Below are 14,201 nucleotides of genomic sequence, written 5' to 3'. Positions count from 1 at the left end.
AAAAAGTTTTCCCTCCTCAACTGCGTTTACTCCCCCCACACAGCAGATGGCGATATGTGTATTTCAGGCGATGTTTCTAGTGTGACGTATAATCTAGTGGACGGAACGCTTCTTCAACAACTGCAGCCACCTCGGTGGCCAACAAAGTCGGAACATTCAAGTTCTTTAGACAATTTCGTGGTTTATTTGCCACTGTGATTTAAACATACTTATGTGTAAGCAACTAGCTACCCCATTTAGTTTAATATTTACGTTGTAAGTCAGCTAGCTGGCTGGTTAAATTAGCACTAGTCTAGTCTCTAATGCTAACAAGCGGTTATTCCCGACCATGAGTTCACTAAACTACTCTCCTCCTGATAAAGAAGAGGTCTGCTGGACGGAGAAAGAAGTTCTTGTGAAAGAGGAGAAGGAAGAGAAGGATGTTACAATACAAAAACAAGTAGAGGGTGAGGCTGTTACCGTGAAAGAAGAAGAGGAAGACGCGTTTTTTGGAATGAAGGATGAAGAGGGGGAGATTACTGTCACACTAGAGGAGGACGAAGAAGAGAAGACTGGAGAACTGATTAACACCAGAAAATACAGTGAGTATTATCTTATAAAACAGGGACATTGATCTACATACAGTGAGTACTGTCTTATAAATCAAGGACACAAACTCTAGGACTCAAACTTGTTGAACTAATGTGTGATTTTTAAAAGGGCATTCTACACCTGAATATGTTTTGGTACTGTCGAAATTGTTCATGATGTCCTCCAGTGATTTTTTAAAAACTTTTCCTGTTGAAAAGAGATATATAAATACATTAAAGATATATAAATAGTTTTGTTTTTTAGACCACTGCAAACTTGAAGGAGTGAGTGATGTCATAGTAAGGCATTCAAGGAGTTGGCTTGATGGGAAGTCGTGATGTCATCCAATAGGCGACTGATCTTCATGTGAATATTCATTATTCTTTTAAAAATTCTTCCTGTTCTGTCAAGTTGGTTGTTGATCATAGCTAGAAAGCCATTTTTGAGTCTTGCCATAGACTTTCAAGAGGATTTAAGTCCAAACTAACTAGGCCACTCAGGAACATTCAATGTCATCTTGGTAAGCTCCTCCAGTGTAGATTTGGCCTTGTGGTTTACGTTATTGTCCTGTTAGAACAGTTTTTTTGTATTCAGATATTGGAAATGCACTCTACCTACGTAACATTTAGTGTTTCCTTATATTACGCTGGGAAACAGTTTTCATGGGCACAGAAATCCTAAATCATTTCAGAGTATGCAAAATCCAATGGTTTTAACTGAGAGTCACCTTAACGTAGACTGTGTCTGTAGAATGTGTATAAGATGTATGGATTGAAGGTAGAAGCGGACGTGTTTATTAGTTTACTTCAATTGGGGGATCGGCAGTAGGGTTTGCGGGGAATAATAATAAAGGTATATTCTTTAAAAAAGTATGTATGTCTATATAGGTATGTGTATGTATGTATATAGGTGTATATATATGCATGCGAGTATGTATTTTTCATTTATTTATTTTATTTTGCCTTTATGTAACCAGGTAGGCAAGTTGAGAACAAGTTCTCATTTACATTTACAATTGCGACCTTACCAAAAAAATGGGGGATTGGAAATGATGCAGACAATTACATTGGAAGCAACATTCTTTCCGCAATATTAAGCTGATCCACCCTCTAAAAAAAATAGTCCCCATAACTTTATTGACAACACCCAAATGGATACTGTCATTAGCGCGGTTCTTCAATAATTACACATAATTCTTAATACTGTAGCTGTTTAGTTACAGTCACATGTTCAACTATCATCGACTGATCCAGGAAATCATTTTCAAATGACAGTCACATGACAAACATCATCACGACATGCAACAACAATCAAAGTGCTTCTTCATTCATTACTCTGGTAAAGACAGTTATGCTGTGCTCCATGTTGGATCCAACATCCCTAACAAATTGATGTTTATAATGTTATTGTCTGCTTGATTTACAGTAGGGTCTCATTAGTCTGTTTGCACACATAGATACTTAGCTCATAATGTGTAGAGAACTGTTCCTTGATGTATATGCTATTGTACAACACAGAGCTATTTTCTTATTCAGGACATTTAGAATGACAACACATTACAGAGTAGCCTAGTGGGATTATTCACCAAATTATCTGGTGATCAGGTTATGAAATGTCATGAAAAATACATTTTAGTTTCCATGTTTGTAAATGATTTATGGTCCTAGGTCTATGTTATTTTTAAGGTGAAGTTATGGGTCGTACAGTAGGTCTATGGCAAGTATTACCAAACTGGGGTATACGTGATGCCGTCGGGGATACGCCAAATAAAAATGTGATACACATTTAAAAAAAATAATACATTTTCTTCACATTTTCAAACAGTCCATTTTTATTTTCCAACGGGGCTATACATTTGGTGAGGTTTTTTCCTCACCTGAGTGACCTCATTTCACTGCCACAAATAAAATTAAACCATCTAGTGTTCAGCGCTATAACAACACAATGTCAAATACAGGTAGCCTAGTCAAATAATTAACAGCCAATCACATTAACCATTACTCTCTCGCGGGAATTCCACTAATGGTCCATATGTAGCCAAACGTAGCTGCTGCTCGTGTTGGTATCTGTACTGATGGCGCAAAAGCCATGACAGGGGAACATAGTGGAGTGGTAACGCGCGTACAAGCTGTTTCTCCCGACGCCACTTGGGTACACTGCAGCATCCACCGAGATGCTCTTGCTGCCAAGGGAATGTCTGACAGACATTTTGGACACAACAGTGAAAAGCAAGGCCCCTGAACTCGCATGTTTTTTATGCACTATGCAATGATATGGGCAGTGACCATGTAACGCTTTTACAACATACAGAAGTGCGCTGGTTATCAAGGGGCAAAGTATTGACACGTTTTTTTTGAATTGAGAGACGAGCTTAAAGTTTTCTTTACTGAGCATCATTTTCACTTGTCTGACCGCTTGCATGATGACGAGTTTCTCACACGACTGGCCTATCTGGGTGATGTTTTTTCTCACCTGAATGATCTGAACCTAGGATTACAGGGACTCTCCGCAGCAATATTCAATGTGCAGGACAAAATTGAGGCTATGATTAAAGAAGTAGGAGCTCTTCTGTCTCCGTTAACAAGGACAACACACAGGTCTTTCCATTATTGTATGATTTTTTGTGTGCAAATTAACTCAAGCTTACGGACAATGTCAAATGTGATGTAGCGAAACACCTGAGTGAGTTGGCTGCTCAATTTTGCAGGTACTTTCCCGAAACGGATGACACAAACAACTGGATTCATTATCCCTTTCATGCACTGCCTCCAGTCCACTTACCGCAATCTGAACAAGAACCTAATCGAAATTGCAACAAGCAGTTCTGTGAACATTTTATTTAATCAGAAGCCATTGCCAGATTTCTGGATAGGTCTGCGTTCAGAGTATCCTGCCTTGGCAAATTGCGCTGTTAAGACACTGATACCCTTTGCTACCACATACCTATGTGAGAGTGGATTTCCTCACTAGCATGACAACTAAATACAGGCACAGATCACAGTTGTGACAAACTTATGTTTAATAAATGTATTGTATAGTGTGTGTGGCAGGCTTACAATGATGGCAAAAAAACAACATTTGAGATTGCGCTGACCCTGGTGCAAGAGGGGGTACGAAGCTGCAGGTTGAATGTTTGAAGGGGTACGGGACTATAAAAAGTTTGGGAACCACTGTTCTATAGTATTGGTATAACTAGTGGTTTCCTCATTAGCATGGCGGAGTTTCTGCAACCAAGTTGTGTGTGCATTGCCCTCATGCTGCAATTTTAGCAAACACAGAAAAAGGCCTATATTGGAGACCAATAGTTGTCAGGCACACTGCTTAGGATTGCAACAACTTTAATAACTTATTTCTAGTTACTACTAATGTGAAAACAAGACAAAATATGGCTTGTTCCTAACTTGACTGTCTTAATTGTCAAATCATTTGACAGACATCAATTGTTGTACAACTTCATGGGTATGCTCTGGGCATCACTTTTTACCTCATAAACAGTGGATTTCTGCTGTTGTGGGCCTTTAACCGTTTGTCTGACTTTGTCATTAACACAGGAGAGAGACGGGACAATCGTGGATCCTCTGGGGAGCCTCAACAACATCATGATGCTGACGAGGCAGAGAAAAGTCTCTCCAGATCAGAACTCCTCAAGAAACACACAGGAGAGAAATCTTTCTGCTGCTCTGACTGTGGGAAAATATTCAACTCTTCAGTAGACCTTAAGATACATCAAATAATTCACACTGGAGAGAAACTCTCTAGGTGTGATCAATGTGGGAAGAGTTTCGGTACATCTGGCTGTCTGACAAAACACCAGAGAAAACACACAGGAGAGAAGTCTTATAGCTGTGATCAATGTGGGAAGAGTTTTACGACATCTAGCTATCTAACTATACACCAGAGAACACACACAGGAGAGAAATTGTATAGCTGTAGTCAGTGTGGGAAGAGTTTTACTCATTCAACCAGCCTGATATCACACCAGAGAACACACACAGGAGAGAAATCGTATAGCTGTGATCAATGTGGAAAGAGTTTCGGTACATCTGGCTGTCTGACAAAACACCAGAGAACACACACAGGAGAGAAACCTTATAGCTGTGGTCAATGTGGGAAGAGTTTTGGTACATCTGGCTCTCTGGCAACACATCAGAGAACACACACAGGAGAGAAACCTTATAGCTGTACTCAATGTGGGAAGAGTTTTACTCATTCAACCAGCCTGATATCACACCTGAGAACACACACAGGAGAGAAACCTTATTGCTGTGGTCAATGTGGGAAGAGTTTCACTCAGTCAACCAGTCTGACATCACACCAGAGGACACACACAGGAGAGAAACCTTGTAGCTGTGATGAATGTGGGAAGAGTTTTACTCAGCTAAGCAGCCTGATATCACACCAGAGAACACACACAGGAGAGAAACCTTATAGCTGTAATCAATGTGGGAAGAGTTTTGCTTCATCTGGCATTTTGACTGTACACCAGAGAATACACACAGGCGAGAAACCTTATTGCTGTGATCAATGTGGGAGGAGTTTTACTCAGCTAAGCAGCCTGGTATCTCACCAGAGAACACACACAGGAGAGAAACCTCACAGCTGTAATCAATGTGGGAAGAGATACTCTGATAAAAGATCTCTGACTAAACATCAGAAAATACATGTAGTTGTTTCATGATATCAATGAAATAATGTAGAATGTTTTTAATGTTGTGGAAGTATTTTAGTCACGTCACAATAAAGAATGTTTTAACATTGTAGGAGCAGTATTTTAAGGAATGTCAGAATGTAGAACCCTAAACGTTTGCTCTGAATTGAAAGAGTACTATTTATGAGATTTAACAAGAATAGAGTTGTGTTACACTTACAACTTTGGTGACCCACTTGAATCAAAATGCAACACTTAAATGTTTAGGTTTACATTATATCCCAAGCTGTTTCTACATATTCGTTATTGTGTTTTGACATTGCACTATTCCCATGAACGAAATGTAATTGAAAAGACGTTGAAAATAACACTATGCCCGATGTCCAATATATGTTCGGTTGAAAGTGAAAGTTGAGAAGATGTATTTTCTGGTCGTTTTTTCAATGACTTGAAAACAACTTAATTTCAAGGTACTTGCAGCCTATACACATACGCAGTATAATAAATTGGTCTATAATCAATTTTATTAACAATCTCACATCACTCCAGCATTTCTTTACAACATCCAAGTGCTAATTGTCTTTATTCCACTACTGAAGTGGCATGAATCAAATCACCTACTCATATTTCAAACATTCAGCCTGACAAAAGATACATTTTTTATCATTCCATGCCTCACCCTTAAGTTAATTATTGCCAATACATATTAACAAAGGGGTGTACATTTGCTTTTGATATTTCATATTTACAATTCATGTAACATTTAGTCATTATTTATGCAACCAACTGGCAATTTCTGGGTACAATTATATTGAAATTGTGATCCTGCTTTTAGATTAATCACGGTTAATTCTCAGATGTGCCAACCCAAATGTTCTGTAGCATGACATTGGGGACTGGGCCCCGATCCAACAACATGCCTGTCGAGATATTGCAGGAGTTTGCTCTTGAAATCAGACATGACTAATACAATTTGATTTGTGTTTTGTTTGTGCTCCTTCCAAGGGGACGAGAGTGAGTTTCAGGAAGACGAGAGTTCTAGAAGCTAGTGAGTTTTAGGATTCTATAGAAAGAAAAAGAAAGACCATTATATGGTTGTATATTATCATTTAGAAGTATGTGTTCTTTCTTGTTTTTAATTGTTGACAGCAAGTTGTTTTCTGTTGGTGGTGAGCAAACTTGGCCAACAAAAATATAGGCTATATTTGTTGTCTTAAGGGGGATGGTGTTACAGGCTTTGGTTTTTCCATGTATCTTTGGAGGTTGGACTTTAGCACGTATAGCTCATTAGCACGTAGGATGCACTGATTGGTGTCACCTCGTTAGTCAGTATGTGTTACACCTGTGCTGGCTTGTCCATCTCGTTAGTGGGAAGGTGTTTCACCTGAGCTGGTCCAGGTTCTATTTAAGAGTGTCTGGCCCAGTGCTCCAGTTGTCTTGATAGATGTGGAGAGTCAACACCTTTAGTTGCTCCACCTTTTTGGTTAAAGATGTTTTCATTTCAGGTTGAAGCTTCTTTCTGAAGAGAGCTTATTTTTTTAAATGAATCAATACAAGCAAACAAGATCGGTTCCGGGGATTGGTATGGCAAATACCTTACGATTTGCCTGGACTGAAAGGGAGATGGAGCCGTGGAGTAGAGAGACATTTGGAAGGACCATTTTGATGGGATGCCTCAGGATAGAGGTGAAGGAAGTGCTCTGCCTTCAAGGGAACCCGAATGAGAAGGCTTTCGATGTGACGTTTCACAAAGAAGAAAAACATGACGAAGTAATGAAGATGGCAAAGGAAGCGGAGAAAACGGGACCCCTGTGCCATTATGCGGTGACAAGCCTGGCGAAGAACAACTTCAGGGTGGTCACCGTAACCATGTACAATCCGCATGTGAAAGATGAAGACGTGAGGGCCTTTCTGGGGAGGTACATGGACAATGTCTCCTCAGCGAGGTACCTCAGGGACTCCCTGGGTTTCTGGAACGGGAGGAGAGGGTTCCAGGCGTTACTCAGGGAGTCCCCGAAGAGTGTGGATGGCTACCTCCATCCTCCGGCGATGTTCTCCCTGGGGGCTGACAGGGGAACACTCTACTATGCCCGTCAGCCCCCATTCTGCAGGCGTTGTATGGCCTACGGCCATATCCTGGCCTCGTGCAGTGCCAAGAGGTGTCGATTTTGTGGGTCGGAAGAGCACGAGGCCAAGGAATGTGACGAGCCCAAGGCTTGCCACGGGTGTGGCTCAAGAGCACACCTGTGGCGTGATTGCCCGGCTCGTCACAGGTCATACGCGTCTGCAGCTGGGGGGGGAGCGGGGGATGGGGGGAGGAAAGAGAGGACGCATGCGGATTGTACGGATGGCACAGGGGCAAGGACGGAGAAGGACGAAGAAGGGAAGAAGGAAGAGGCGAAAAGAAAGAGGAGAGAAGATGGAAAGAAGGAAAAAGAAGGAGAGATTAAAAAGAAGGTGGAAGAACGTGGAGGAGCAGAGAAGAGGGAGAAGGGGACAGTGGTATGAGAAGGAGTGGAAGAGGGAAGGGGGACAGTGACGGAGAAGGAGGGAGGAGTGGATGTGGGGTGGGAGGGGGGGGGGGGGGGGAAGGAGTGGGGGGACAGCCTGCCAGGCTTCCTCGAGGTCGAAATGAGGGATTTGGTGGAGGGGTTAGCGGGGATGGGACGTTGTGTCTCCCCGCTACCTCCTTCACCAAAGAAGAAAGGGATAAAGAGGGGGAGCTTGGCAGGAAGTGAGAGGGAGGGAGATGTGGAGGGAGAGGGGGGTTAAGAGAGTGGCGGGGGGGGAGGGGAGGGTAATTTGTCCTCCCGGTTTGCCTCAGCCCCTTGCATTTTAGTGGATGACTCCAGTGAGGAGTCGGTGGGTTGTTTGCTAGAGGGATCCCAACTCCTGTTTGGGGAGATGGGGTCCCCTATATGCAGCCCCGAGGCAAACAGGGAGGGGGGGGTGGTGGGTGGGGAGGGAGGGAGGACCTAACACACTGCCTGGATCATGGGTTGGGATGGAGGACGGGGGGGGGGGCGTCAGGAGAGGAGAGGACGTCCCCGCCGGTGGAGATGAACCAGGGGAGCATCGGGTGAGTCTCCTGGTTTTTCTTTGGGTTTTGGGGTTGTTATTTGTTGTAAATAATTAAATGAATAGTTCTGTTTCTTTTTTTAGTCTAAATGTTAGGGGGTTAAGGGATAATGTTAAAAGGAGGGCGGTTTTTTGTTATTTAGAGGGTGTGGGGTTTGATTTCTGTTTTTTACAGGAGGTTCACCTGAGGGATGGTGGGGATGTGTGTAGATTTAAGAGGGAGTGGGATAAGGGGGAATCTTTTTGGGGCATAGGAGGGGTGCACTCAACAGGAGTAGGGATTTTGTGTGGGCATAGAGAGGTTAAAATAGAGAACACTTTTGTAATAATGCAGGGTAGAGTTTTGGGGATAGATGTTAAGTTTAGAGAAGCTAGATATAGGTTAATTGGGGTGTATGGGCCACAGGTGGCGGCAGACAGGAGGGAGATGGTGGACTGTCTGGCGCCCCTGTGTGTTACAAACAGGCACTTGGTGATAGGAGGAGACTTTAATAAAGATTTAGGGGTAGGCGGTGATAGCAGTGCAGGTGCCATCTCTGGGCTAATGGCTTGCCATGGTCTGGTTGATGGTGGCCTGCACACTACTCCGGCAATGGTCGGTCCTACATGGCGCAACTCCAGGGGGGTTGCGCGGAGGCTCGACTACATTTTTGTATCCAGGTCTTTGGGTCAGTTGTCTGGGCGGCTGTTGCCTGTTTTCTTCACGGATCACGACGGGGTGTTCCTGCAGGTGGGGTCGCCAGTCTGCCTCTTCGGTAGGGGGTACTGGAAGTTAGATCGGGATATACTGGAGGAGCAGGCTTTCGTTGATGCATTTTTTTGTTTCTTTCGGAGGCTTGACGGCCTCCGGTCCATGTGCGAGGGGGTGTTAGAGTGGTGGGATTTAGTCAAGGGGAGGATAAGGGCTTTTATAATAGGATATTGTAGAAGGAAAAAAAGGGAGGAAAGGAGGGAGGTGGATCGTATCCAAAGGTTAATTGAACTCGAGTACGAGGCAGGCAACCTCGGCGGGTCGATTGACTGGGAGAGATTCGCAGCCCTAAAGGCGCAGCTCAGGGAGCTGCAGGAGCAGAAGGCTCGAGCTTTCCTGGAGCGTGCGCATAGTGGCTTTCTAGAACATAATGAGACTTGTTCCGCTATGTTCTTTAAGTCGGTTAGGGCCAGACAGAGTAGGAAGGTAATGAAGGGAGTTAGGGAAGAAAATGGTAGTATAGTAAGTAAACCAGAGGAAATGGTCAGGGTGACAACTGATCATTTCCAAGGTTTATTTAAGGAAAGGGAAATAGATGTAGAGCAGGGAAACGTGTTTTTAGAACACTTGTCCTGGCGGTTGCCAGAGGACATTAGAGACGTGATGGAGGCCCAGATCTCACTAGAAGAGGTTGAGAGCGCTCTTAGGAGGATGGGAAAAAGGAAGGTGCCTGGGATGGATAGGCTGCCGGCTGAGTTTTACCTCAAGTTTTGGGGTATACTTGGACCAGTGGTTCTCGAAGTCTTGAAGGCCATCCTTGAGACGGGGGTCCCGGGGGGATCAATGGCTGTTGGTGTGCTGTCACTTCTTTATAAGAAGGGGGAAGCAACTGACCTTGGCAACTGGCGGCCATTGACCATGCTGTGCGTAGATTACAAGATTCTTGCAAAGGTTTTAGCAGACCGGTTGCGCACAGCCCTTCCCTACGTCGTCCACGAGGATCAGACGTGCGGGGTAGAGGGCCGCTCTATAAGATGGAACCTACAGTTGATCAGGGATTCCATCGCTTGGGTTGAAGATAGAGGGCTGCCTTTAATGGTAGCAGCGCTAGATCAGGCGAAAGCTTTTGATCGCGTGAATAGATCTTTTCTATTCAGGGTGTTAGGTAGATTAGGATTTGGGGAGAAGTTTATAGGATGGATCCGTACTTTATATGTTGGAGCGGGGTGTCGAGTTAGTGTAAATAGTCACTTAGGTGACGTTTTTGACCTCTCGTCTGGGGTCAGGCAGGGATGCCCACTCTCGGCTCTCCTCTTCGTTCTGTACATGGAGCCTCTGGGGGCTGCCATTAGGGCAGACACAGGGGTGGAAGGCTTGTTGATCCCTGGAAGCGGTGGGCTGTGTGTTAAGATGACGCAGTACGCCGACGACACTTCCTTGCTGTTGTGCAAGGACTCGTGCCTGACAAGGTCCCTTGCCATCTTTGGGGATTTCACCCGAGCGTCGGGAGCGGTTCTGAACCATGCAAAGTCTTCCGTCAAGTTTTTCGGAAGATTGCGCGGTAGAACGGATGTGCCTGGGGGGTTATCTCTCTGTGAAGGGGCCCTGAGGATTCTCGGGGTTCATTTTGAGACCTCCGGCTCAGCGACGCTAAACTGGAACATGCGTATTGCAGTGGTACAGAGGAAGCTAGCAATGTGGAAGGCTAGGTATTTGTCTTTTATGGGCAAAGTCCTGGTCCTAAAGGTGGATGTGTTGCCGTCTCTTTTGTATGTGGCATACATCTACCCATTGCCGGCTTGTCTGAGGAGGCCTCTAGTGAGGCTTGTGTTTCAGTTTATGTGGAGTGGCAGGTGCGAGTGGGTCGCCAGGGCACGCATGATCTGTCCCATCGGGGAGGGAGGTAGGGGGGTACCACATTTCCCCCTCAAGCTGGACGCCATTTTTGTTTCTTTCTTGTTGACGGAGCTTGCTCCTCCAGTTATACACCCGTCCGGTTACCTCCTGCGGGTGTTTTTCTCGTATAAGGCGAGAAGCGTAATGGTGTGGTCTAACGCGGGTCCTCGGGCGGAACAGCTGCAGTGGCATTTTGGCCATGCGGCCAAGTGGCTGCGTGCGCACCCCGAGGTTGAAGTTGCCCGAGTAGGTTTAGACCACAGGCACCTGTACGAGGAGGTCAGGCAGGCAGGGAGTCCTGCGCCTGTAGCGGGCATCTCGTCAGTGGTCTGGGAGGGAGTGCAGGCGCGGGGCCTGGACAATAGGCTCAAGGACCTGAATTGGTTGGGCCTCCATAAGTGCTTGCCGGTACGTGCCATCTTGTACCGGTATAGTTCGGTGCAATCCCCCACCTGTCCAAGATCCTCTTGTGGCAGGGAGGAGAATGTGCGCCATGCCTTTTGGGACTGTGCCTTTGCCGGACTAGTCTGAGCTAGGGCACGGGTAATGCTAGGTGTGGTTAGGAGTGATTTTGTTTTGACATGGGCTAGGCTAGAGAGAGGCGTAGGGAGAGCAAAGGGAACGGATAGGGACAGGTTTCTGCTGTGGCTTCTCATGAGTCTCTTTAAAAAGGGACTGTGGGAAGCCAGGCAGAATTTAGTCAAGACAGGGAGAGATTGGGGGGTGGAAGGGATAGTGAGAAGGGTGGAAGGTGATTTGAGGGGGAAGATGAAGAGGGAGGAGAGGAAGTGGGGGAAGCATGCGGCACGGGAGAGGTGGAAAGGGGGTTTAGGGCTGGGAGTGTTGGAGTGAGTTTGGTAAGGGGATAGATTAGGGAAGGGGAGATAGGGAAAGGGTTAGGTATTGGTTAGGTATGACGGGGAGGGACGATGCTCCCCTGAGGTTTGTTTTTGTTTGATGTTTTTGTAAATATAATTAATTAAGAATGAATGAGAATTATGATTTTGTAATAGTATGAATGGTATTGATTGTAATAAATTATTTTAACCACCTTTCTGGTTGGCTTCCTGTTTTTAAGTTTGTTGTGGGTTTTTCTTTTATTTTCCTTTTCTTGGGCAGATTTAGTGGGTGTCATGGTGGATATCTTTTATGTCCCAGTTGTTACTAGTCAACTTTCAATGGACACCCCCAGAGTGTCTTTCAGAAACCCTCCTAAAACACCACCTGTTTAGTTGTGGTTGTTGTCAGTTACTCTTTGTTAGTTCCCTCTTCTGTTTAAGGGACTTTTCTGGTTTTCCTGCTGGGGAACGTAACAACAATGTGGTAAAACAAGCTTCTATTTTGGGTTGGATGTTGTGTCATATTGTTCGTTTTAATCAATGGCATTTCCTTAGAATGTTAGTCTTTCAGTTGTTAATCTTCTGTTTTTTATCCTCTGTTTGTTGTGGTAAATATTTGTTTGTCATTGTTTTTTCCTGTGAAGCCATTGTTGCATCCATGTCTGAAATGTGCTGTATAAAGCTTGATTTGTTTAGAACATATTGCAAAGCAAATCAATCCAATGACTGACCAATCAACACTCTTGCTAAACCAATGAACAAATGTGTAAAAGCAACCCATATCTTGGTCTATCTTAGTATAAATTCAGTCTACTGTTTATAATACTACAGTGCCTTGCGAAAGTATTCGGCCCCCTAGAACTTTCCGACCTTTTGCCACATTTCAGGCTTCAAACATAAAGATATAAAACTGTATTTTTTTTGTGAAGAATCAACAAGTGGGACACAATCATGAAGTGGAACGACATTTATTGGATATTTCAAACTTTTTTAACAAATCAAAAACTGAAAAATTGGGCGTGCAAAATTATTCAGCCCCTTTACTTTCAGTGCAGCAAACTATCTCCAGAAGTTCAGTGAGGATCTCTGAATGATCCAATGTTGACCTAAATGACTAATGATGATAAATACAATCCACCTGTGTGTAATCAAGTCTCCGTATAAATGCACCTGCACTGTGATAGTCTCAGAGGTCCGTTAAAAGCGCAGAGAGCATCATGAAGAACAAGGAACACACCAGGCAGGTCCGAGATACTGTTGTGAAGAAGTTTAAAGCCGGATTTGGATACAAAAAGATTTACCAAGCTTTAAACATCACAAGGAGCACTGTGCAAGCGATAATATTGAAATGGAAGGAGTATCAGACCACTGCAAATCTACCAAGACCTGGCCGTCCCTCTAAACGTTCAGCTCATAGAAGGAGAAGACTGATCAGAGATGCAGCCAAGAGGCCCATGATTACTCTGGATGAACTGCAGAGATCTACAACTGAGGTGGGAGACTCTGTCCATAGGACAATAATCAGTCGTATATTGCACAAATCTGGCCTTTATGGAAGAGTGGCAAGAAGAAAGCCATTTCTTAAAGATATCCATAAAATGTGTCGTTTAAAGTTTGCCACAAGCCACCTGGGAGACACACCAAACATGTGGAAGAAGGTGCTCTGGTCAGATGAAACCAAAATTGAACTTTTTGGCAACAATGCAAAACGTTATGTTTGGCGTAAAAGCAACACAGCTGAACACACCATCCCCACTGTCAAACATGGTGGTGGCAGCATCATGGTTTGGGCCTGCTTTTCTTCAGCAGGGACAGGGAAGATGGTTAAAATTGATGGGAAGATGGATGGAGCCAAATACAGGACCATTCTGGAAGAAAACCTGATGGAGTCTGCAAAAGACCTGAGACTGGGACGGAGATTTGTCTTCCAACAAGACAATGATCCAAAACATAAAGCAAAATCTACAATGGAATGGTTCAAAAATAAACATATCCAGGTGTTAGAATGGCCAAGTCAAAGTCCAGACCTGAATCCAATCGAGAATCTGTGGAAAGAACTGAAAACTGCTGTTCACAAATGCTCTCCATCCAACCTCACTGAGCTCGAGCTGTTTTGCAAGGAGGAATGGGAAAAAAATTCAGTCTCTCGATGTGCAAAACTGATAGAGACATACCCCAAGCGACTTACAGCTGTAATCACAGCAAAAGGTGACGCTACAAAGTATTAACTTAAGGGGGCTGAATAATTTTGCACGCCCAATTTTTCAGTTTTTGATTTGTTAAAAAAGTTTGAAATATCCAATAAATGTCGTTCCACTTCATGATTGTGTCCCACTTGTTGTTGATTCTTCACAAAAAAATACAGTTTTATATCTTTATGTTTGAAGCCTGAAATGTGGCAAAAGGTCGCAAAGTTCAAGGGGGCCGAATACTTTCGCAAGGCACTGTATGTCAAAATAGTGCATGGTATGTAAGTTTA

The 14,201-nt window shown here is 44.1% G+C and overlaps 1 protein-coding gene and 1 long non-coding RNA gene across 2 annotated transcripts in view; one reads left to right on the top strand and one right to left on the bottom strand.

Moving 5' to 3' along the window:
* The window catches only part of LOC149982494 (uncharacterized), a 493,843-nt gene that overhangs the window by 420,349 nt on the left and 59,293 nt on the right, over positions 1 to 14,201 (bottom strand). The window lies entirely within an intron of this gene.
* Positions 86 to 5,328, top strand: LOC110527614 (uncharacterized). Its single transcript, XM_036983138.2, is given in 3 exon segments — positions 86 to 581; positions 4,122 to 5,047; positions 5,050 to 5,328. Coding segments are annotated over 3 exon segments (1,221 nt in total). The 5' UTR covers positions 86 to 328; the 3' UTR covers positions 5,092 to 5,328.

This window comes from Oncorhynchus mykiss, chromosome 7, assembly GCF_057628025.1.
Source record: "Oncorhynchus mykiss isolate SJ-2025 chromosome 7, ASM5762802v1, whole genome shotgun sequence".
In the NCBI taxonomy this organism is placed as follows: Eukaryota; Metazoa; Chordata; class Actinopteri; order Salmoniformes; family Salmonidae; genus Oncorhynchus; species Oncorhynchus mykiss.
Note: the sequence above shows the minus strand (reverse complement) of the source record. Positions and strands in the feature narration are given on the sequence as shown.